General features: G+C 39.9%; 1 protein-coding gene across 1 annotated transcript; it reads right to left on the bottom strand.

Annotated features, from left to right (window-relative positions):
- Nucleotides 1-157: 157 nt before the first annotated feature.
- On the bottom strand, nt 158-22,887 carry LOC612537 (amine sulfotransferase-like). The gene is made up of 6 exons (XM_038525604.1): nt 22,502-22,887; nt 8,850-9,058; nt 5,407-5,530; nt 4,285-4,379; nt 2,191-2,374; nt 158-407 (listed from the first exon to the last, which is right to left on the bottom strand). Exons 1-6 carry the CDS (start codon nt 22,641-22,643, stop codon nt 286-288), a joined length of 876 nt encoding a protein of 291 aa, XP_038381532.1. The 5' UTR covers nt 22,644-22,887; the 3' UTR covers nt 158-285.
- Between the last annotated feature and the right edge of the window lie 723 nt (nt 22,888-23,610).

Below are 23,610 nucleotides of genomic sequence, written 5' to 3'. Positions count from 1 at the left end.
TGCAAAGAGAATTTGGAATTGGAATTTCTGAACATAAATTAAATGCCTTTCCCTAATTATATGCCAAAACAAAGAGACAACCCTCTCCTGAACAGAACCTGAGGAATGCCGGACAATGGAAAAGAGGCCACAGATGGCAAATGATGTAAAGGCAGTATATTCATATTTATTAATCACTGAGGTTTTTCAATAATGATTCAATGAGAGTCAAAGATGAAAGTGTACAATTGGATATATTTCCTTCTGAAAGTGCTTTCTTAAACTATCTGTGTATGGCTTAGCATTCTAGTCTTCATTCACATCCCAGATGAACTTCAGGGGAAAATCTTTCATCTCCCTTTGGAAAATCTTGTCAAACCTTTCATTCTGCTCAACAGTCATGTGATTTTTCCAGTCTCCAATGGTACCTGGGAGGAAAAACAAGGAAATTACATCAGGGAAGAGTCTGAGAAGAGGGGCATGATGCCTTAGCATTGTTGGGAGAAACAGTTTTTGCATTTTGATTTCTCTTCCCACTAAGGCCTCAGTGACTCCTGAACGCGGCCCTGCCCCTTCCCTCTCCCACCTCCTGGCAAGTGGGCAAACAAATTCATCCTCGCAATTATGCTGTAATGTCAGATAATTAGCCCAATTTCTCAGCTGGCAGACACCTGGAAAAGAAGAAAATTCTGGCAGCTTGTTCAGTACTATGCTACAGGCTAGCATGGGCTATGGTAGTTTAGAGAAAGAAGTCCTGCAAAATTTCCATAAAATCTGGTATCAATGAGCTGATTTATAACTGATGAGGACCTGGCAGTTCAGAGAGATGTTTAAAATGTAGCCCAAGGAACTAGAGTTCATAATGGCTGCCCTGTAATGATTCCCTCTTCACCCACTTTAGGTTCACAACAATCTTACTTTAAACTTGTAAACACAGAGTCGTGATGACAGACACAGGCTGATAGAGGGAGAGGCAAGAAAAGAAACACTGATCTTCACACACACTGAACTGTATACAGACAACTGAAAAAGCTGAAATATTAACAAAACTGGAATCATAAACCACAGCAGTGCAGGAGCGCTGAAGTCCGTGCAGATGCTGCCCAGAGGATCACATATAAGAGAAAAGCGCACCTGTGTGCTCAGTAAACATATGGGGGTGTGCTTCATTTCCACAGGAGATCTGGCTCTTTGTATTTTTTTCTAAGCCCTTTTAGTCTGTCATTTTTGGGTGTAAAGACATATAAGCACAGAAATTTTTCTTTTTTCAAAGAGAAACAAATTGCAAACACAAAGACAATGGCAGTTGAAGAGGGCTTTGTATCTGCACCACAATAGGATGTGCAGGGCAAAAGGGGAAGGTGTTTCCCCGCTTCTGGAGGCTCTCAGGTACCAGTGTTTCATATTTTTTAATTGAACAGGTAAATACATATGAAGAGATTAAGTAAGGAAATACTAACTTGAGGAAATCAAAGTGACAATTTCTTGCTACTTGACACAGAGGCATAGCACACTATGATGAAGTGCAAAATTGAGGTCTATAATTCCGTTTTATAGATTTTCCGTGTACCAAGCTAGAACATCATAAAATATAATGTAGAATGATTGTATAAAATAAAATAATTTACCATGTTCAAATTTATCAGTTCTATAAAATCTCACTCACCGAGGATATATTATGATAAATGAGATATTCCTATACTTTTTACTGATGTGAAATTCTAGTTTACTAGAGGACATGTGATAGTCCTGCCCAAGAACACAAGCACAGCAAGTGTATGTTCTTAATTCAGCCCTGGTGGAGGTTTAGGAAAACTCACAGAGATGGAAGAGCAGCCAGTGACAGCCAACAGACCCGTCATTACCTCATCATCACATGCTGAGCCCATGCTAATGAGAGGAAGCAGTCTAAACCTAAATGAACATCTGTTTTGTGGCAGACATTGTGCTAGGTATTGGTAGATTTTCAGAGGCCGTGGAGAAGACCTCGTGATTTTAGGTAACTCATCAGTTTCATCCAGGAAACAAATAATATAGTCTCCTAAAGAGCACCAAGAAGAAATCATAGAAAATCATCTGTTAAGAAATGAACAGGCCCATGAGGGTTCTATGTTAGGAAAGTCCACCTACAAGTTTAGAGGATAGACTCTGGTCCTTTTGTACCATAGTACAACACAGCCATTTGCTGTTCGACCTCCTGTTCAAGCTCACCTTTGCGAAGGAAATGACCTTTTACATTCTTTCCATATGCAGTTTTGATTATATCGTCATAATTTGCTAGTGGGTCATACTTCATGTTTTCAAATGTGGCCTTTGTCATGACAGCATCTATATTCTCCTCACTCAACTCTTTCCCCAGAAACTTGCAGATTTTTAACACAGAACCTCTGAGATCCTGAAATACATCAGAGTATGATAAATTATGCACAGTATAAGAAAGAAGACTTATACAAAAGTCACAGCTAAGAATAAAAATAAAAAATGTAGGTGCTTATATTGGCTAGAAAAATGGACTTGGACCACAAGAAGTGACTTGCTTATTCTTCTTGGTAAATTAATCCTTCAGTGTGCATTATTTTAGAGCACATTTGGCTTCATTACAGACGCTCATTTTTCATTTTATCTGTGTAAGTCAGCAAGTATTTGGGGAGTAGTTACCACATGTCAGACACTGCCCACATGATGGTGCAAGAGAAGAGAGGCACAGCTGGGACTCCGTGCTGGGAATTCAGTACACAGACCTAGGGGCAGGAGTAATTCCATAACAGAATTTGGAGAAAGGTTCAACAAAGATGGGAAATTTGTTTGGGGAATTAATGCAAAAAAAGGAAATTTCTGTTATTATCTAGAAATTTCTAGATAGCCCAACTGAAGGTATGGAGTCCGGACAAAAGAAAGAAAATATATGCACTGTTGTGGTTGGATGGAAGGTGTGAGGTTCCAGGTCACAGGACTATCAGAATTTGAATCTCCCTTGTGGAGCTTTATGGGCATGTGCCTAGGAGCAGAAAGATGGGAGATGGGGCTGGAGGCAGTGAGGAAGCCATATTGTGAGTAAGGTTACAAGGCCGGCCACATACCTGAATATCTCATTGGTGGGTGGTACAGACTGAACAAGAGAGTGTAGGCTTGGTGTCTTGAGCTTGGGGCAGGTATAGCAGAAACCAGTGACAAATACTCAGCACGTGGCAGCCCTTATGCTTGCCTACCTGTCAACTCTTTCTTTTCTTTCCCAGCTAAGAGATCCCTGATGGTGTTCTGGCAGCAGTGCCCAGACCCCTTCCAGTAATGATCTGGAATGATCCAGATCCTCATGCAATCCCATTGTCCTCTACAAGACATTCACCTAGGGTGGTCACATGACCCAAATTGTGTCAGAAAGATGAAGTCAAAGAGAAGTTTGAAAGAGTGATTGTCCTCCTAGAGAATAGATGGGAGCGAAGCAAGGCAAGAAAGCCCTTCTTCTCCCACTTCGCTCTCTTTCTGCCATGAATTCTATCTTCTGAGGACATGACTTTGGAGCTACAATCACCATCCTGCTACTATGAGGGAAGACATCGTTGTCACAGTAAATATGATAGAAAGGAAAGACAGAAAATGCTTGAGTCATTCACAACGTGTTTAAGCTGCCACAATATCAGGATAGGCTGTCTCTGGGTTTGGGTCAATAAGCAATAGAAATTCTTCTGTTTTAAGGCATTTGTAGTTGACTATAGTAGAAGCTAGATTCTTTCTTTTTTATTATTTATTTTTAATTTTCAAGTCAACATTTAGTTGGCTAAATTCAATAACTCAACATATAGTACATCCTTTAGTTTCAGATGTAATATTCCAGAATTCTTTCTAATCATACACAGACATTTCATTTAATTTTTCTTACAATACTTAACCACAATACAGACAAGATTAAAGTTTCCCATGAGATGCATCCCAGAATGATGAATATAACATCTAGATGGTTACTAGAATGAATAATGCAGAAAATAGATTTCATAACCCTTGCAAGAGCGACCAATAATCTGGCTCAGAATAATCAAACATATGCATGCCCACATAGATAAATAGACAGTGCCTCATGCACAGCTGGTTTTTGGAAAGAAAATTCCAGTTAATTAACTGTAAATGAAAACATGGTAAGCAAACTACAGGAATGATATAGGAAACACATCTCCTATTATGCTTAATCTGGGATCTCAAATTTGATAATGTTTTTGGGTGTTCTACATATGAACAATCAATCAACTCATTTAGCCAGGCTGAATTGTTTTACAGCTTCTGTGAAGTCACTAATGTCATGTTTCTCACCTTGTTTATCTCCTCATACATCATGAACTGAATGTTGAAGAGGCTTTTGTGCTCATACCAACCTTTGATGTGGTCAAACCAAAGGCTTCCTATAACTGTGGGAAAACCAGATACATCATCAGGCAAATTTGTTGAACAGGTTGAAAATAAGCTATAGTCGTGGGAGGTACAGGAATCTTTACTAACAAAGAAGGAAGAGGAATCTGCTGCTAAATTTCAAATTCTCCCTAGAACCTGGTTCTAGGAGCACTATCCACCTTCCCCTAGGAAACAATTAGATGAACTCAAGGAGAAATTAGTCTCTTAAAAATGCATTTTATTCAGGCAGAAAATCATCTTAACATGGGGAGAGAAAAACCAAAACCGGAAAAGAGAGGAAGGAATCCTTTCCTTTTTGCTCCTCCCACAGTGCCCAAAGGCACCTAGAGCTATTTGCCTGCTGCATGCTACAAGAAGTCTTCCTGATGAGTCACTTCAGCTCTCCAGTTGACTCTCCCGTTGCAGATCATTATCTCTACCTCTGCAGGCCTTCCTCCTGATCAACCAGTTACACTGGCTTCTCAGAACACAAATGTGGGGGGGGGGGGGGGCTGGCTCCTAGGATGGAATCAGTAACTCTTGATCTTGAGGATGTGAGTTTGAGCCCCACATTGGGCATAGAGATGGACAAAAAATAAAAAAAAAAAATAAGAAAAAAATTTTTAAAAAGAAAGGAATATGGAACAGAACTTTGTCAAATAGAGCTCCTGGGAGGTGCCCCTTGCAACATGCAGTGCAAAGCTCCAAACCTGTGATATCAATTGAGATGCTTCTCTCTGAGCTAGACCAGACAACTGTGTGCTTGTGAAAGACTCTCTTCATGGTTAGATGTAAATATTCTCTGGTGATATACCTGTAATCTTGACAGTCTCCTGAGAGGGAGCAGGAGTAATCAAAATCTGTAACAATGGTTATCCCAGGTCATGGTTATCCCAGACAGCCCTACCAACTGGCTCAATACATTGATTACAGAACCCTGTTTGAATCTATTTCATCATTCACTCTCTGTCTGTCAAATTCACTAAGCTTAAAAATTTACTACAGGACACCAAACTTAATACTTATACTATAAATTTTAGTTACCTCTTCCTTCGAGAAATTGTTCCATGAATCTCTCAAAGGTACTTGTAACTTGTAATATCACATTTGTTCCAAAGTGGAAATATGAGCACAAAACATCCTTAGGGTTTCTGTATATGTAAATAATCTGGAAAGAAAGGAGGCATTCATTATTTCTGATGCTTTCATTCTCTCAGAGCTTTACCCTAATAGTTTCCAATTGGATGAAGCCTGTTGTTTTAACTCTACATTTTCCTAGCCACGTCATGTATATACTCAGCCCTCTTTGTATTTTGGGCTTTCCCTTCTTGGCCATGCCTTTCCTTTCATGATTGGCCTAGTGACTCTCAATTATTCTGTAAGACACACCTCACATGGTACCTCTTCTTAATTCACCCTGACAGAGAGCAGCAATATTCTCTTGTCTCTACATCAACAAGCTAATACATGTGAAAATGCCCCATAGCTATAAATTATATAACAATAAGAAAAGCTTATTAAGATATTTTCAAATCATCTTAGAAAATTTAGAATGTCTTTTTTCATCCTTCTGTGTACGGTTTACATAGTTCTTATTTATATATCTTCATAGTGTAAAGTACAAGTTACTTCAGGATGTTTGGCATTGAAGGCATTGAAGGAATATGGGATTCATTCTAAAAACTGTTTATTATAACCAATCAGAAGACTTGCATTCATAAAACAGCTGAGCAACCCAATGACATTAGAATACAAAATATCATCAATCTCTGTCTAGCCCATGCTTATTCAGCATGTGTATAGATATTAGTCAGGGGGCCTGGATGAAACCTAAGGTTTGTATCTTCATAATGGCATGTATATATTTTGTGACTCCTTTGGGAGTCACATCTACATTCATAATAGGAAAAGCTTTCATTCACCTACTGCCTCCCTGTACATTGCCTGGAGCCAACCCTTAAGCTAGAAGATGAGCTTGATGCATGTCAGCCCACTGGACCCTTCACCCATGGGATTTACTGATATTTACTGATATGAACAAAGTGGTTGATAATACCAAACAGCTGTTAACACTGGTTGGTATCTGTAATGAAATAAAACGTCTTCTTAAACATGGAGGAAGAAGTTCTTTTCATTCTCTTGCTGCTTTGGCTTTGAGAATGGCTTCTTGTCATTAATCTACAGGATTGTATAAAAGTGACATAAGCACAATGGTACAAATGAGTCACTTATGCCACATGTCCTGATCCTAACCCTCTTAGGTAGATGATTACACATTTATGAATACAGGGAAACTGGAAGAGCAGTGGTTTGGAGATAAAATAAAAAATGCATTTGGATATTTGGATATCCATTTGGATATTTGAGTTCCATGTTTAGATAACAGGGGCCATAGATATATTTGAGATCTCTCTAGACATAATAGAGGAAATGGAGTGAGAGAAGTTTTGCTTTACTGTAAAAACGTGACACATTAAAAGTTGGTTATGGGCCAAATGCAATGATCCTGTAATCACAAGGACAATGGAAATGAATGAAAAAAGAAACAATATTGCTCGAGCAAAATCTTTGAGGATAGAGCAAGTTTCTCACAGTGGGAAACATGGCCATTTTCCCCCAATAATCTGTTTTTGGGATGACTTTAAGCATCATAGGGCATTTAACAGCATGCTGGAACTCAACCCATCAAAGATCAGTAGCATCAATACCCTAGTCAAAAATGCTCCAAATATTCCAAATATCCTATGGGGACAAAATGTCTCTCATTTGCAAAACAGTTGGGTAGATAAAAACAGATCTAGAAAGGGATCCAAACAATAAGGAGAGGGCAGATATATACTGAAAACAAAAATGATCAACACATTCCACTCCTCTTCTTAAGGAGGGAAGGCAGGGAGTGGAGGTTTGGGATGTGGAGGTCATTAAGTGGGAATAGTTTATTGTGACCCTTTTACTGGGATAGGTGGAACAGAATGTTATTGAATTTTGAGAAGATGAAGATAGTAGCAAATGGTCATTTTGGTAACGGTGAAAGCAAAACATTTTTTTTTAGCAAAACATTTTTAAAAGTAAAATTTGAGCATCAAGGTCATAAAAAGAAGAAGAAGATACAACTTTTAAGTGCGTTGTTTTTTCTTCCCACACTACCAGTTCATGAACACCCCGAATATACAATAATTGGGTTTCACCAGACTTAGCGGTTAAAAGCTGATCATAAGGGTTGAATGGAGCAAGGGAATTGAGGCAAAGGGGATTTGAAAGTAAAATATGGGGTCATTGGTGGGTGAGGAGAAATTGAGGATATGCGAGAGAGGGGTGGGGTGTGTGTTGAGACAGAATGGAGGGGGAGGGAATTGGAGATCTGAATGTGCTGACAGGTCACTGCAAGAGATACCTGAAAGGAGTAGGAGGAAAAGGAGGCAGCACTCAGATAACAAGGTGCTTGAAGTCAGGATTCAAGTTAAAACAATCACTGGTGATCCCTTTGTTCATTTATTCAACTCTAATGCTTGCTGGACACTGTTCTGTGTACTGCCAACTCCATCTCTCTCATGGGTTTGTACTCCAGCCAGAACCGGACAGTAAATAAACAGGTAAGTATGTATTGCATCAGGTGGCAAATGGTATCATAAACAAAGGCAGGTTTATAACACATTTATAAACCCTGGAGGTTGGCAGAGGAATAGTTCACTGGAGGTGAAGTCCACACCTAGAAGTCTGGTGAGGATAGGGGTATGGGTGGCCAGTGCAGAGCCTAAAGGGTCAACATGAAGGAGGCAATCCTGCACTTGCATGACCCTGAGAAGGCTCCTTCCTGGTGACCCCTCAGGGGCAGTTTGGTTCACATTTGTCTGGCACTGCAGAAGACCATTCACATCAACTTTGAAACACTCCCATGAGTGACAGGAGTAGAGGTAGAGAGGAAGGTAATGAGTCAAGAGCTGAAATTATCAATGAGTGGAGGTGACTGATCCAGGGAGAGAGAGAGAAATACACTCAGTAGAGATCAATGATTTGCTCTGAGGTTCCCTTGCAATTCCAAGGAATGAGGTACATTTGAACAGAAAGTAGGCAAAATAGGTGAAGTGTGAAAAGAAAGCAGGGAGGGCACACAGAGCCAAGAAAAAGGAATTGCTAGCATTTTATATATACTTGTTTCTACAGTTGTAAAAAATGAAAGGATATATAATTATATAATATATAATATATATGGTATTTTAATACAGTCTGTCAAGCAAATTAAAAGCACACATATCTATTCTTTCCTTTTTGAATGTCTGATTATAATGTCTTTTATAATCGGAAAAGAAATGGTGCAAGATACAAATCAGATACTGTAGATAAGACCTCAGATGGCTATTGAAATTTAAAGTTTGGAAATAGCCATATTTGTGAACAGTTGGATGAGTGCAGTGTTGATGAAGTGAAACAAAATGAAATCATGAAAAAGAGCAATTATCTTTCAGCAGTCAGAGTCTATTTCCTACTTTGCCTTTTTTGTTCTTCAGCCCACTTGGAACCAAGTTGTATGGGAGGTGGGTAGAGAAGAGACGAGGAGATGGTCTTTTCCCAAAATCCAATTGTCGAAAGTTGTACTCAAAGAAGGGGACCTGATCCACTGTTTGCAGTTTTCCAGTGCCTCTGCGATGTTCCTCAAAATAAATCAGACTTAATAACTGCTGAAGCCAGACAGTTCCTATAAGAGAAATAATTTTGTTTTCAATGCTGCACAAATTCCTCCAAAATGTTAGATATGTCATCAATTTTTAATCAGAGCTTGCTATTATCATAAGTAAATGGTAATTTTATCGGATTGGAATTTTTAATATATCTAAAGTACAGTATGGGTAAAAGAAAACAACACTGCCTTTATTTTTCTGTTTCAGGAGATGCTCCATTTGAAACTCCATGGGCATTTGTCCCACACATTTATTCTTTGACTCTTCTGTCCTTCCTTCTGCTTCATATATAGGACTTATAAAATATCGTCTATGGCTGCCTCCCTATTTCCCTCCCAACTCCACTCCTAGAAGCCAATGAGCCAATATTAGCAAAAAAAAAAAAAAAAGGATTTTCACTGAAGAGTACTTTCCATCTTTCCCCCCTTTCCCATGTTTGTCTGTGCCCATGATGGCTACTTAAGGAAAGAGTGTTCATTATGAATCCCTAAAGGAGGCCCTGGGACACCCACATGGAGATGGGAATGGAAAGACCATGCCTAAAGTTAGACCTTCTGCTTTAAGTGGGATGTGACAAATTTTTATGATGACTCTTTCACTTCATTCCAATTAGAGTGAACATTTGTCACAAAATATGTGGGTGTAATTGCCTGCTTTAGTTCCTTACACTTCATTTGCAATGCTTCATATATGGGACTATAAAGGTCATGCTTCTGACATATCCAGGCAATGCTTTACAAAGACTTCTCCCATCAAAAAATCACAAGTCCCAGAAAGATTCAAATCAACTTCTGAAATGAGAAAACCCATTCTCCCCTCGTCAATTCTCATCTTCGGCTTCCTTCTCAAGACTCTCCAATCACCCATGCTAAGTAGCAGCCCCCAGTGAGCAAGATCATTGTTGGGCACACATCCCCTTGCTGACAGTTGCAGGTGGTGTGCACCTTATCGGATCCTTCCAGTACCTTAATATTGGTGGTTGTAGTCCTCCAGTGTTGCCTGGGGAAGACCAAGACCACGTGGGCCTACACGCTACCACAGCTGGAGCTCAAACTCAGTGAAAACTGTTAGGAGGCTCTAAAAGGCTTTCTTACATCCTTTCACTTTTCCCAGATAACAGACACTGCTCCTGTAGGAGGGATTGTAGCTTTAGGGTGGCAAAGAGGTATCATGCCATAGTTCTAGAGACTCAATAAGAGGATGCAAAAATCTCTGCACAGATTCAAAACTTCAAATGTCTTCAGCTTTTCCTCCCACTCCCCTTTCCACATGGTGTCCATCTGTCTGCTTGCTTTCTTTCTTTCTTTCTTTCTTTCTTTCTTTCTTTCTTTCTTCTACCTTCCATTCTTTCTCTTCCTTCTATCCTTTTTCCCTTTCCTTCCTTCCTCACTCCCTTCCTCCTTTCCTTTATCTCTTTCTTGGACTATCTGGTAGTCAGCTGTTAGCATAATGGGATACTAAACTTTTCTCTTCAGTTCGTGATATATTAACATCACTGATTCACTACAGGCCTTCTGTCATCTGTTTATTCCTTTATCTCATTTCCTGTTCCATCCTACCCCTACTCAAACCACAGACAGGCAGGCTTTGGTATTTAAAGTTGTTTCTTTGCTGGAATGTATTCTTATGAAATATGCCTTGTTGTATGTGTTTGTATTTTCAGTGGATGGGCATCTCTTCCTCTTTCACTGTACTCTGTAGTTTAACATTCATTTATATGCTATGATGTCTGATCCATTGTGTCTAAAAGAGACTATGTTTCAGGGTTGCACCCCCACACTCACCTGTCCACTTTCTCCTGACGGACACCCCACCCCAAACAACACTGCAGTGTACACCTTCACTCATGTTCCCCTATGCACCAGCATAAGATATTTTGGAGACAATACTCAAGCAGGAATTGCCTGCTAGGTCTGTATTGCAGTTGTCCAGGGATTGGCAGATTGCTCTCCAGAGATGCTGCTGAGATCTTCTCTCTCAGGGGAAATATGCTAATGAATGCAGATGTCTGTGTACTCCATGACAGCATTCAGCGTTATTCACCCCTCCAAAGTTTGACAGCCTAGTAGATGTAAATTAATACACCATTGTTGACTAACTTGAGGGGTTTTTTTGTTGTTGGTATTGCTGGAGGGTGGTTTTTCTCTGTACATCTTAGCTCATTTGTTTGGCTCTTTTTAAATTCAGATTGCTGTCCCCTACTTGCTGTTTTGGGGTCCTACTGTATCATAGATAATTAATTATTTCTTAATTGTAAACATTGCATATATTTCCTCTCTTTCTGTCACCTATTAACTTTGCCCAAGGGATTCTTAGAACTATGTGACCTATTCTAAAGTAATAAGTATCATCTTGTGGAGAGCAATTAGAGCAGCAGAGAAGATTGTGAGTTTTTTGGTGAGGCTGAGTTTTTAATATAGCCATTCAAAATGCAATCATGAGAATATGAATTTTTAAGTAAGGACTCAAACGAAGGGAGTATTCCATGTACACATCTAGAGGAAGACGTTTTTACAGAAAAGAAAATCTGTGAGTGCAAAGAGCCCGAGGCTGGAACATGTCTGTGATATGGAGGAAGAGCAAATAGCCAGTGTTACTCTGGTAAAAAATATGAAAAGTATTTTTTCTAACACACATAGAAAGATGAAGAATTAATATCAATCCTTCGTAATCTCTTCAAAAGCTAGAAAAGAAGGGAAAACTTCCAAACTCATTTTAAAGCCAGAATTACTCTGACAAAACCCAGACAAGGCAAGTACAAGAAAGGAATATTAGAGGCCATTAATCTTGATGAAAATGGATGTAAAAATCCCTGTCAAAATATTAGGAAACTACTGGATTCAGTAATACATTAAAAGGGAGGACCTAAGATGGCCCAATTCTGGAGCCCTCATGCTCGTCCCCAATTGCCAGCTTACTGCTGAGTATTTTGAGAAAACTTGGTTTAGACTGAAAGTTGCTCATCAGCAAGTATTCCCTTGGCAGGGAGCAGTCCATCCTGACACCCTCCAGATGGCCTTGCAAGTAGTGAACATCCAGACCATCGCAATGAGCAGGGCTGGGGCTCACCCGTGGAAAGCCTACCTCAGTGCTAAGGATGACACCGGCTGCCTGTTTCTAACAGAACTGCTGTTGGAGCCCGAGAACTCAGAAATGCAGATCTCTGTGAAACAGAATGAGCCGAGGACTGAGACACTGAACGGTTTTATTTCTGTATTAGAAACTGTGCTTGGAACCATTGGAGACATAAAATCCTAACAGATTCTTGCTGCCTGTCCTAAGTGAGATGAGTAGCTATCAGAGTTCTAGTTTTTCTGATTAGAATTGCTTGAAGTCCAGATATTATCAAATGCAAAAGAGAATGGACAATCTCAGAATCAGGATTCTTATGTTTTTGTCCAAAGACAATTGACTTCTTCCTCTCATACCTCTAGGTGAATGACCTCATTTTTCCAGATGTTGTTGAAAAGGTTAATGTTGGTAAGGGGATGGGATGGGGTGAGGATAGGATTTGGATTCTTTTCTAATCCATTTTAGGGATTGTTTTACTAATTAAAGATGCTCAATGTTTATGGAAAAAAAAAAAAAAAGGACCCAGGTTTGCTTCCTTCCTCCAACACAGCTAGATACATATAAAATTCTGAATACACAAGAAATCTATCTGAGTGATGAGGGAGCACAAGGCTAGATGAGGACATAGCACAAGCTGATACCCTGCAACCTTCTCCCTGTCCCAATCACTGGGTGAAATATGTGTGATGGAGAAATGTCACACATACTCCAGGAAGCTCCCAACTGTCTTCATGTTAATGCCTTGCTAGAGGGAAAAACAACCTTAACTTGACAATGGCAAGGCCTCCAGTATCTTCTAGGTCCTCTTTAGCATATGAAAGTTCTTTTGAAAACCTCCCTTTTCCTTACCTCTCCTAACTCCCAAGTATATAATCAGCCACCCCTTACAACCCCAGGGCAGCAGGTCTTCCTGCCCAGGGGTGCTGTCCTCCTTGCTTTAATAAAACCACCATTTTGCACCAAAGACCTCTCAAGAATTCCTTCTTGGCTGTGGGCTCCAGACCTCACTACATCATATGTCACCTACATTTAAAACTACATCACTCTCCCTCCTGAGAGCTTTTTCTATATCCTTGCTTAATAAAACTCTATCCCTTTACTTGCTCTCCCTTGTCTGCAAGATTCATTCTTTGACTCTGTAAGACAAGAACCTTGCTCTCCAGGTACATGAGGACTACAGAACAAACCACACAACATGAGGGAGAGAAGAGGCCACATCATTAAAGGTAGAAGGCAGAGATGTGGTTTGGGGGAGAAAAGGATCCCCAATGCTGCAGAGTGGGAGAGACCAGGTCACAGAGACAGGAAAGAGAGAGGGAGGAGTACACAGGTGATCACACAAGAAAACATTTCCCCACACAGACAGTGACTGGGAAAAAGAGGCAGTCTGATTTTCGTGAGTGCTTACAATCAGCAGGGTTCAAAGACTGGAGGATTGGAAGTCTGTGACTGGTTCTGGCTGGTCTGGATCCCTGTGGGCACTGCAGTGCTCCTGTGGAAGAGGGCAGATGGCCTGAAGTGGAGAGCAGGACCTGAGGATCCTATGGGACTCCCTGGGGGAGATGGTTCCCCCTTCCTGGAGTGCATCTGGGAAAGATGGCATTGTCTCGCTGGGGACAAAAGGGCTGGCAGGTGCCATAACCTTCCCCCAGTGCTCAGCAAGGGCACAGACCACTTGTGAGGGCAGCTAACCTGGACACTGGCTCTTTGCTGGGCTTTACCTCAAACTCCAGGCTCTTGAACTTTAGGGACAGACCTGCATCGTTTCCAGCACAGCAAGACCCTCGCCCAGAGGACAAGTGGAGGTCCACAACACACCTTCCCTAAAGTTTCAAGTTTTAAAACTCACCTGACCTGCCTGGAATAAAACACAGGTGCATTGCACTGCCAGGTGGGCAGCCAGCCTGGACACAGACAGGGTGAAGGCAGGAATCTAGGGATGCTTGGGACAGATGAGGGGAGACTGTTCATTCTTCGGTGAGGGCTTCCCAGACAGTAGCAAGCTTCAACTCCCTTCTCTGGGATGAGGGAGGGGATTGATGCCATTTCTCTCTCCTACCCCTCACCATAAACTAATTTCAGTAAGCAGCACAGGTCCAACAATGACAGCCTAAACCACTACCACAAGGCCCATCCCCTTGCACCTGCAGGCACTGCTCAACTAGGGTAAGTTTGCCTGAGAACAGGAGCTGTGGGCCCATCCCCCAGAAGACTAGGAGAAACCCTCTGCAGGCACAAGGTCTACTGACTATAGGGAACTGACTAAACCTTCAGTTCAAAAATAAAAATAAAGGGATCCCTGGGTGGCGCAGCGGTTTAGCGCCTGCCTTTGGCCCAGGGCACGATCCTGGAGACCCGGGATCGAATCCCACATCAGGCTCCCGGTGCATGGAGCCTGCTTCTCCCTCTGCCTGTGTCTCTGCCTCTCTCTCCTCTCTCTCTCTCTCTCTGTGACTATCATAAAAAAATTAAAAAAAATAAAAAAATAAAAAAAAACAAAAATAAAAATAAAAAAATAAAATAAACCTTCAGCTCTAGTGGAAAATGCATCACATGTCTTTTAACAAGTAGACCACAGCACAATCCTAAAACCCACCACACTGTGGTCAAGGTTCAACACTCCCTACTGTAGGCAAAGAGAAACTCTAAACAGGACCTGAGGGAAAGAGCACCTAAAACATAGCCATAGAGTGCACACAGTATATGCCAGAGACACTTCCTGACGTGTCAGGCTCTGAACAGTATATGATCTCTTCTTTATAACGCCATTACTCTCAGGAGCAGGAAAACTAATAGGCTTTCCTAACACAAAATAAAAGACAGAGACCTGGACAAAATGCCTGGATGGAGGAATTAATCCCAAAAGAAAGAACAAGAAAAGAACATGCCCAGTGATTTAATAGAAACTGACATGAGTAGTATGCCTGATGGAAAATTTAAAGCAATAATTTTAATAATACTAGTTGAACTTTAAAAAAGCATAGAAGACATCAGAGAGTCCCTTGCCACAGAGAATGAAGGCTAAAAAATAGACAAAAATGAAAAATGCAATAACTGAGATTTGAAACCGACTGGATTTAATGACCACAAACATGGAAGAATCAGAGGAACAAATAAAGGATATCAAAGATAAAACTATAGAAATAATGAAGCTAAAAGAAGAGAGAAAGAGAAGTATTAGATCACGAATGCAGGCTTAGGAACTCAGAGACTCCATAAAACATAATAACATTCATATCATAGGAGTCCAAGAAGAAGAGAGGAAATAAGGAGCAAAAAGTTTTTAAGGAAATAATTTTTTTTTAATTTTTTATTTATTTATGATAGTCACACAGAGAGAGAGAGAGAGGCAGAGACACAGGCAGAGGGAGAAGCAGGCTCCATGCACCGGGAGCCTGATGTGGGATTCGATCCCAGGTCTCCAGGATCGCACCCTGGGCCAAAGACAGGCGCCAAACCGCTGCACCACCCAGGGATCCCTTAAGGAAATTAGACCTGAAAATTTCCCTAATCTGGGGAAGGAAACAGATATGCAAATCAAGGAGGCACAGAGAACTCCTATCAAAATTAACAAAAGCAGGTGAACACCAAAATATATTGTAGTTAAATTTGCAAAGTATAGAGATATGAAAACATCCTGTGAGTACCAAGGGAAAAGAAATCCATTATTCACAAGGAAACACAAATAGGGTCAGCAGCAGATCTCTCCACAGAAACTTAGCACACCAGAAGAGAGTGATATGATATATTCAATGTGCTGGAGGGGAAAAATATGCTGCCTAGAATTCTCTATCCAACAAGGCTTTCATTCACAATAGAAGGAGAGATAAAAAGTATTTTCCAAACTGACAAAAACTAAGGAGTTTGTGACCACTACCCAGCTCTGTGAGAAATATGAACGTGACTCAATGAATGGGAAAGAAAAACCAAAAGCAAACATGGACTAGAAAGGAACAGAGAAAATCTCCAGAAACAACACTGAAATAAGTAATAAAGTGACACTAAATTCATATCTGTCAATAATTACTTTCTATGTAAATGGACTAAATGCTCAAGTCAAAAGATAAAGGGTATCAGTATGGATAAAAAAGTGAGACCCATGTATATGCTGCCAACAAGACACTCATTTAGATCTAAAGACACCTGCAGATTGAAAGTGAAGTGAGAGAGAACATTCATCATGCAAACAAATGTCAAAAGGAAAGCAGAGTAGCTATACTTCTATCAGAAGTAGATTGATTGATTGATTGATTGATTGATTGATTGATTTATTAGAAGTAGATTTAAATCAAAGACTGTAAAAGGAGATTTAAAAAGGCACAATATTATAAAGGGTTTTATCCAAGAAGAAGATCAAGCAATTATAAATATTTATGCCCCCAACCTAGAGAACCCAAATATATAAAACTTTTAATAATAAACACAGAGGAACTCATCAATGATAATACAACAGTAATAAGAGACTTTAACACATCACTTACATCAATGGATAGATTATTTAAACAGAAAATCAACAAGGAAACAATGACACATTGGACCAGATGAAGTTAACAGATACAGAATATTTCATCCTAAAGCACCAGAATACACATTCTTTTTGAGTGCACATGGGACATTCTCCAGAATAGATCACATAATAGGTCATAAATCAGGCTTATTAAGTACAAAAAGAGTGAAATCATACCATGAATATTTTCTGACCACAATATCAAGAAACTTGAAGTCAACCACAGGAAAAAATTTGCAAAGACCACTGCACATGGAGGTTAAAGATCATTCTACTAAAAAATGAATGGGTCAACCAGGAAATTACAGAATAAATAAAAAGTACATGGAAACAAATGATATTGAAAACAGGAGAGTCCAAAATCTTTAGGATGCAGCAAGAACAGACATAAGAGTGAAGTATACAGCAGTACAGAACTACATCAAGAAGCAAGAAAAATCTCAAATACACAATATAACCTAACCCCTAAAGCATAGATAGAAAAAGAACAACAAATGAATCCTAAAGCCAACAGAAGAAGGGAGAAAATAGAGATTAGAGAAGAAATAAATGATATAGAAACAAACAAAAACCTCACTAGAACAAATCAATGAAACCAGGAGCTAGTCCCTTGAGAGAATTAATAAAATTGATAAAGCACTAACCAGAGTTATCGAGAGAGAGAGAGATAAAGGACCTAAATAAATAAAATCAGAAATGAGAGGTGACATCACAACCAACACCACAGAATTACAAACATATTATAAGACAATATTATGAAAAATTATATGCCAACAAATTAGGTAATCAGGAAGAAATGGATACATTCCTAGAAACATAAAAACTACCAAAACTGAAGCAAGAAGAAATAGAAAATTTGAACAGACTAAAGAAATTGAATCAGTAAGCAAAACTCTGCTTGAGAAGAGAAACAGAAGTCCAGGGCTAAATGACTTCCCAAAGAAATTCAACCAAATATTTAAAGAAAGATTAATTACCTATTCTTCTCAAACTATTCCAAAAATAGGAATGGAAAGAAAACTTCCAAGCTCATTCCTCTAGGCCAGCACTAAAGACTCCATAAAACACTCTCTCACACTACACACATTAATTCAAAACAGATTAACGACATGAATGTAAGACCTGGAGCATAAAACTCCTATTGGAAAACATTGCTCTTAGCAACGACTTTTTTATGGGAGTTGGATATGATGGTATAAACAAATGCAACAAAAGCAAAAAATAAGCAAGTAGGATAACATGAACATCAACTAAAAAGCTTCTGTACAACATGTGGGAACAGGCTGTGAAAAAGGATGAAAAGGAGATAGAAGAGCTCAAGAAGGAAGAGCAAAGACACATAAAGACCATGGATGAAGCCATGGCCCAGCTACAAGACCTGAAGAATCAGCATCTGATTAAGAGATCTGAGGTGAGATGGGGGAGATTCGTAAGAAACTGGGACACCAATGAAGAAATGACCCATTTACAGAAGGAAGTAACAGCCATTGGGACCAAGCTTGAACAGAAACGCAGTGACCAGGAGGATCCCTGGGTGGCTCAGCAGGTTTGGCTCCTGCTTTTGGCCCAGGGTGTGATCCTGGAGTCCCGGGATCAAGTCCTGTGCCGGGCTCCCGGCACGGAGCCTGCTTATTCCTCTGCCTGTGTCACTGCCTTTCTCTCTCTCTCTCTCTTTCTCTCTCTGTCATAAATAAATAAATTTTTTTTAAAAAATCTTAAAAAAAAAAAGAGAAAGAAACACAGTGACTGCTACAACGTGCTACAGACTTACCAGATCTAGGATATCAAGTTACCCCTGTCTAAGAGCACTATGGATGGCATTAGTCAGGGAGAGGGTAGCTCTCAGGGTGAGGATTCAGTGAGTGGTTCCCAGTGAACTTCCAGTGTCTCTGCATGAGAGGCCCACACTGAGATTGACTATGGTGAGCTGTGTGAAGATCTGAAGGGTACCCAGGCTGAGGAGATCAAACAGGAGATGAATACACTGCAGCAGAAGCTGAATAAGCAGCAGAGTGTACTCCAGCATATTGCTACCCCTAACATGAAAGCCATAGAAAAGCTGGAAAGTGTCCAAGGCAAGTTACAGGAGACCTCAGATAAGCTGGGAGAAGACTGAAAAGCAAGCCAAGAGAGCCAAGCAGGGATTCAAACAGATCAAGAAGGAGCACTTTGACCATTTCAATGCTTGTTTTGAATCTGTGGCCACCAACACTGATGAGATCGATGAGGCCATATCCAATGACAACAGTGCCCAGGCATTCCTGGGCCCTGAGAACCCTTAGGAACCCTACTTGGATGGCATCAGTTACAACTGATGGCTCCTGGCAAATGCTTCTGGCCTATGGCGAACTTGTTGAGGGGGAGAAGAGTGGCAGCTCTGGCCTTGCTCATTGCCATTCACAGATAGAAGCCAGCCCCCTTTTTCATCCTGGATGATATCGATGCTGCCCTGGATAGCAGTGACATTGGCAAGGTAGCAAATTATATCAAGGAGCAATCAAGTTCCAACTTCCAGGCCATTGTCATCTCTCTCAAGGAGGAGTTCTACACCAAGTCTCAGAGCCTCATGGGAGGCTGCCCTGAGTAAGGGAACTATGTGAGCAGCAGAATCCTAACCTTCGATCTCACTAAGTACTCAGATGCCAAACCCAACTCCAATGAGCAGTAGCAGTACTTCTGCCCTCCTACCCTCCTGCTCTGTCTGGATCCCTAAGCTGCCCCTCTCCCAATCTCTGAATATTTGGCCCCTAACATTCCCCTATTTCTTGTCCCTGTTTGGTAGAGTCCTGGGATTCAGGCACTGCTTTCAAGTACCAAGTGGAATTGAGGTGATGTTAGCTCTGGGGCGAAAATTCCTGAGCTACAGTGAGCACCTTGGCTTTCGCAATGAGGTGCTGAGCTCATCTGAGCTGATCAGGGCCATCTGTCCATTCCTTCTCACTCCTCGCCCCCTCCAAGACCTCCTGCTCATCACCCATAACCATGGGTCGGGCCCCTTGCATCTTGTTTGTGTGGAGTATGTGCGTGTGTATATATTAGTCCATATGTTTACATATGGGTGTGTTTGCAAAATCATAAAGATATTGGAGACTCATTTTAGAAGGATCCTAGGCTGAATTTAATTCCAAGAGAGCTCAGTATTACAGCACCCCAGAGCTGGGCAAAGGTATCAAGGACCTCATAGGAATCAGTCAGACAAAATTGCCCTTAATCACTCATTTGTGTTTTCATATATTTGTGCATTCATCAGACATATATTGAGCACCCTCTATTTGTCAGGCTCTATTCTAGAAATATAGAGCAGAATCAGACATGATCTCTACCCTACTACTGAGGAGATGCAGTGGGTTCATTGTTTCCCACAGTCAGCTGAATCATATTTATGCATACTTTGAAGAAGAAGGATGAGAAGGATAAGAGGATGATCACCTCCAGGCTTCCTGAGCTGAACCTTGACAAACTGGTAGGATTTGGTTGGGCTCTGAGGACAGACAGTTGTGGTTTCTAGTCCCTTTTATTAATCACTCACTAGTGTGATATTGGGCAAGTCATTCGACCTTTCTATGCCTCAGTTTTCTCATCTGTAAAATGGGGCTAACAATATGACCTACCCCATAGGGTTTAATGATGTCAAGCTCCTCACTGAGGATCTTATCCCTGCTTGGAGCCCACTAGGTGCTAACCCATCAGAATACAAGCCTTCTCATCCCTGGACCCCTGAGAGCTCTGATCCCAATTGTTGGGGACAGAGGAGCCTCCAAATCTGGGAGATGCTAAATGTCTTGGTTATTGAGAAAGTTCCAGGGCACCAATGGGATTTACCTGGATGGTCAAAGGCATGAAGAAGCCTACAGCTTCAAACATGTATGGTATCCAGGTGCCTGGGCCCCAACTTGGGTGGTAAGGAAGTCGGAGAGAGATAGCCTGGAGCACATCCAGGCCAAATGTATATGAAGATCCTTTTGGGAACTAACTGTGTCAGCTGCAGGAACTGTGCAGAGGCAGCACAGCCTGCAGCCATGAGGTCAGCCTTTACTTGTTCATGCACTGTCAGACCATCACTTTGTCCTGATTGTATACTACATTTTTGTTTTTCAAATGTGAAATCAGTTCTAACTACTCAAGTGACACAAAAATCCATTCTCTAAGAAATTAGATTTATAAGTAAAGCTAGCCTCATTTGACTATCATTGCCTTCCCTCTCTAATATGCTATTATGTTTGCTGTATGTCCATCTAAATTCTTTTTAAGACTTTTACATATATGAGTATTTTGAAAACATTATTGTGTGTTTAATACAAATGTTATATTGAGTCCTGCAATTTGCTTTCTTTGCCAAACAATGTTTTTGAGGTCTATGCATGCTGTTTTTCCTAAAGTAGGTTCAACTCATCCTTTGTAACTGCCATATTGAGTGTCATCATATGACTTTATCACGTCTTACCTGTTTCTTTTGTGCTGGCTAGTTAAGACTGTTTTCTGCTTTTGCTATTACAAATCACCACATTGGAAGTGTGTTATACACACACACACACACACACACACACACACATATACATATTTACCCAGGGTTGTTTCCCAGAAGTTCAATTGCAGAGTCCTCAGCTATTTATATTTTTGTTTTGAATAGACACTTCCAACTTGCCCTCCTATACTATGTACTCAATATTTTTCTTTACATAGTCTTAGGTGTAACATTGTTATTGATTTCACTTTTATCCAAAGTAGTGATATTCATGAAACCACAGATTTAACGTGCTAATTACATATTTTTCTAATACACATCTTTAATGTGTCCATCTTTTGAGCCTAACTCAAAAAACATTTCTGTACAGCAAAGAAAGCTATCAACAAGATGAAAAGGTAGCATTAAAAGGAAAAAAATATTTGTAACTCATTTATCAAATAAGGGGTTAATATCCAAAATATATTAACAAGTCATATAACACAATAATAAAGATTACAGAAACCCACTTAAAACATGGATAAAGGACTTGAATAGACATGCATGTATATACACACACATTTATGTATATATGCATTGTATACATGTATGTATGTTTTGGTCCTTTCTGAGTGCTCTAGCAAAATAAGACCCAAATAATTGAGGATTACTACGCACTGTGATAATTAGTATAAATTAAATTTCCTCCTTCTCATGCACTTGGTTATTAAATACAACTTCAACTATAGTTCAAGGTAGCTTTTTTTTTTTTTAAGATATTTATATATGTATTCATGAGAGACACAGAGAGACACACACACACAAACACACAGGCAGAGAGAGAAGCAGGCTCCATGCAGGGAGCCTGACGTGGGACTCAATCCCGGGTCTCCAGGATCAGGCCCTGGGCCGAAGGTGGCGCTAAACCGCTGAGCCACCCGGGCTGCCCAACTTTCTAAATGATAAATATTTCTGCAGCCTCCCCAACCCAATTTAGCAATTTAATGTTTGATAGGGTGTCTTTAAAATATCTACTTCAATATTTCTCCATTTCTTTGTCTACATCAAAAATAACTTGTAGGGATGCCTGGGTGGCTCAGCGGTTGAGTGTCTGTCTTTGGCTCATGGTGCGATCCCAGGGTTCCAGGATTGAGTCCCACAGCGGGCTCCCTGTGAGGAGCCTGATTCTCCCTCCGCCTATGTCTCTGCCTCTCTCTCTGTCTCTCATGAATAAATAAATAAAATATTTAAAAAAAAAACAAAAATTACTTGTAGCTACATTGTAAAAGACCTTATTTCATAGGATATTAAATTCAACACACCATGATATTTAGTAGAAGTGTATATATCCATATAGAATACTACTAAAAAGACAGTTCCCACATTATTAAAGTATCATCTGATTTCTTAGATTAGCTATTAGAATATAGAACTAACCAGATTTAGGGTAAGTGATTATGAAGACATCATCTTCTCTGATTTCAAAATTATCTAAGTTTTCTATAAAGTCAATATCAATTCCTTTGCGATAAAAATAATATCCTTTAAATTTGAATAAAAATCCGTCTCCGTCTTCCATATTTCAGTCACCTGCAAAAGAGAGACAAAATTATTTGAAAGAGATTTAGTGAGTGTCTATGTTCTCTTCCCTTCTGTATCTTCAGTTGTTGACCATATACTGAGAGAATAAATTGATATCTTGTTTTCTTCACAAACACTGAGAAGTGGCTGGCTCTGTAAGCTACTTCCTGGATTCCAGACGTGTGGTGTTTGGTCCAATGCTGGGAACCAATTGTTCATAGGCTCTAGGTTAGTTCTATGTATGTGTACTCCATTTTCCTAGCTACAAGGAAAATAGTTAAAAAATAATTTTTGTAGTAGCAAAAAGATACTTTAATTAGAAAGCATACGTATATATGTGTATATATATATATATATATATATATATATATACACACACATATAAAAATGAACATACAAGTTGGATTTGAACAGGCTTCAGAAACACTTGTCTCCCATCATTCCTTCATTAGCTGGACTTTTCCCCCCATAACTGGAATATAATGTGTTAGTGTTTAGCAGGTTTCTAGAAGCTTTTCTTTATATACTTCCTGGGTAGAAATTATGCATTCGAAATATCTTTGGTAACTTTTAACTTAAATTTTGCTTTATTTCTTAACTTGTAACATGTAGAAGAATTAACACACATGACTGTATTCCAGGAAGCTGATAAATTGCAATGTGAGCAATTAAATTTCCATAATGACTAGATGACCAATAGCACAAAGTGAAAGTCTTAGAGAAAACATTCAAATAATGGTTGATACATAGTGCAAACCGAGCCTCATGAGTCATCATTCATGTATATATTTTGCCTTTCATTATTATCTCTCACTAGCCATATGGAAAATAATCTCTTGATACTATAAACTCTGAGGTGATAGTTGACTTAGAGTTCTTCCAGAAGACTCTGAAGTGTCCTTTTTTTCTATTTTCCAAAGTAGTCAGTCACAGGAACAGTTAACAAAATAACAGCTTCAGAATCA

The sequence above is a fragment of the Canis lupus genome, chromosome 1, assembly GCF_011100685.1.
Source record: "Canis lupus familiaris isolate Mischka breed German Shepherd chromosome 1, alternate assembly UU_Cfam_GSD_1.0, whole genome shotgun sequence".
In the NCBI taxonomy this organism is placed as follows: Eukaryota; Metazoa; Chordata; class Mammalia; order Carnivora; family Canidae; genus Canis; species Canis lupus.
This window is presented reverse-complemented; position numbering and strand designations above follow the sequence as displayed.

Excerpts from the sequence above, each read along its gene's own strand:
- LOC612537 (XM_038525604.1), bottom strand. The coding sequence starts at position 22,643 with ATGGAAGACGGAGACGGATTTTTATTCAAATTTAAAGGATATTATTTT. Across the intron at positions 4,380-5,406 it reads ACAATTTCTCGAAGGAAGAG|TTATAGGAAGCCTTTGGTTT; the intron begins GTAACTAAAATT and ends GTTTTCCCACAG. Across the intron at positions 2,375-4,284 it reads TGTATGAGGAGATAAACAAG|GATCTCAGAGGTTCTGTGTT; the intron begins GTGAGAAACATG and ends GATGTATTTCAG.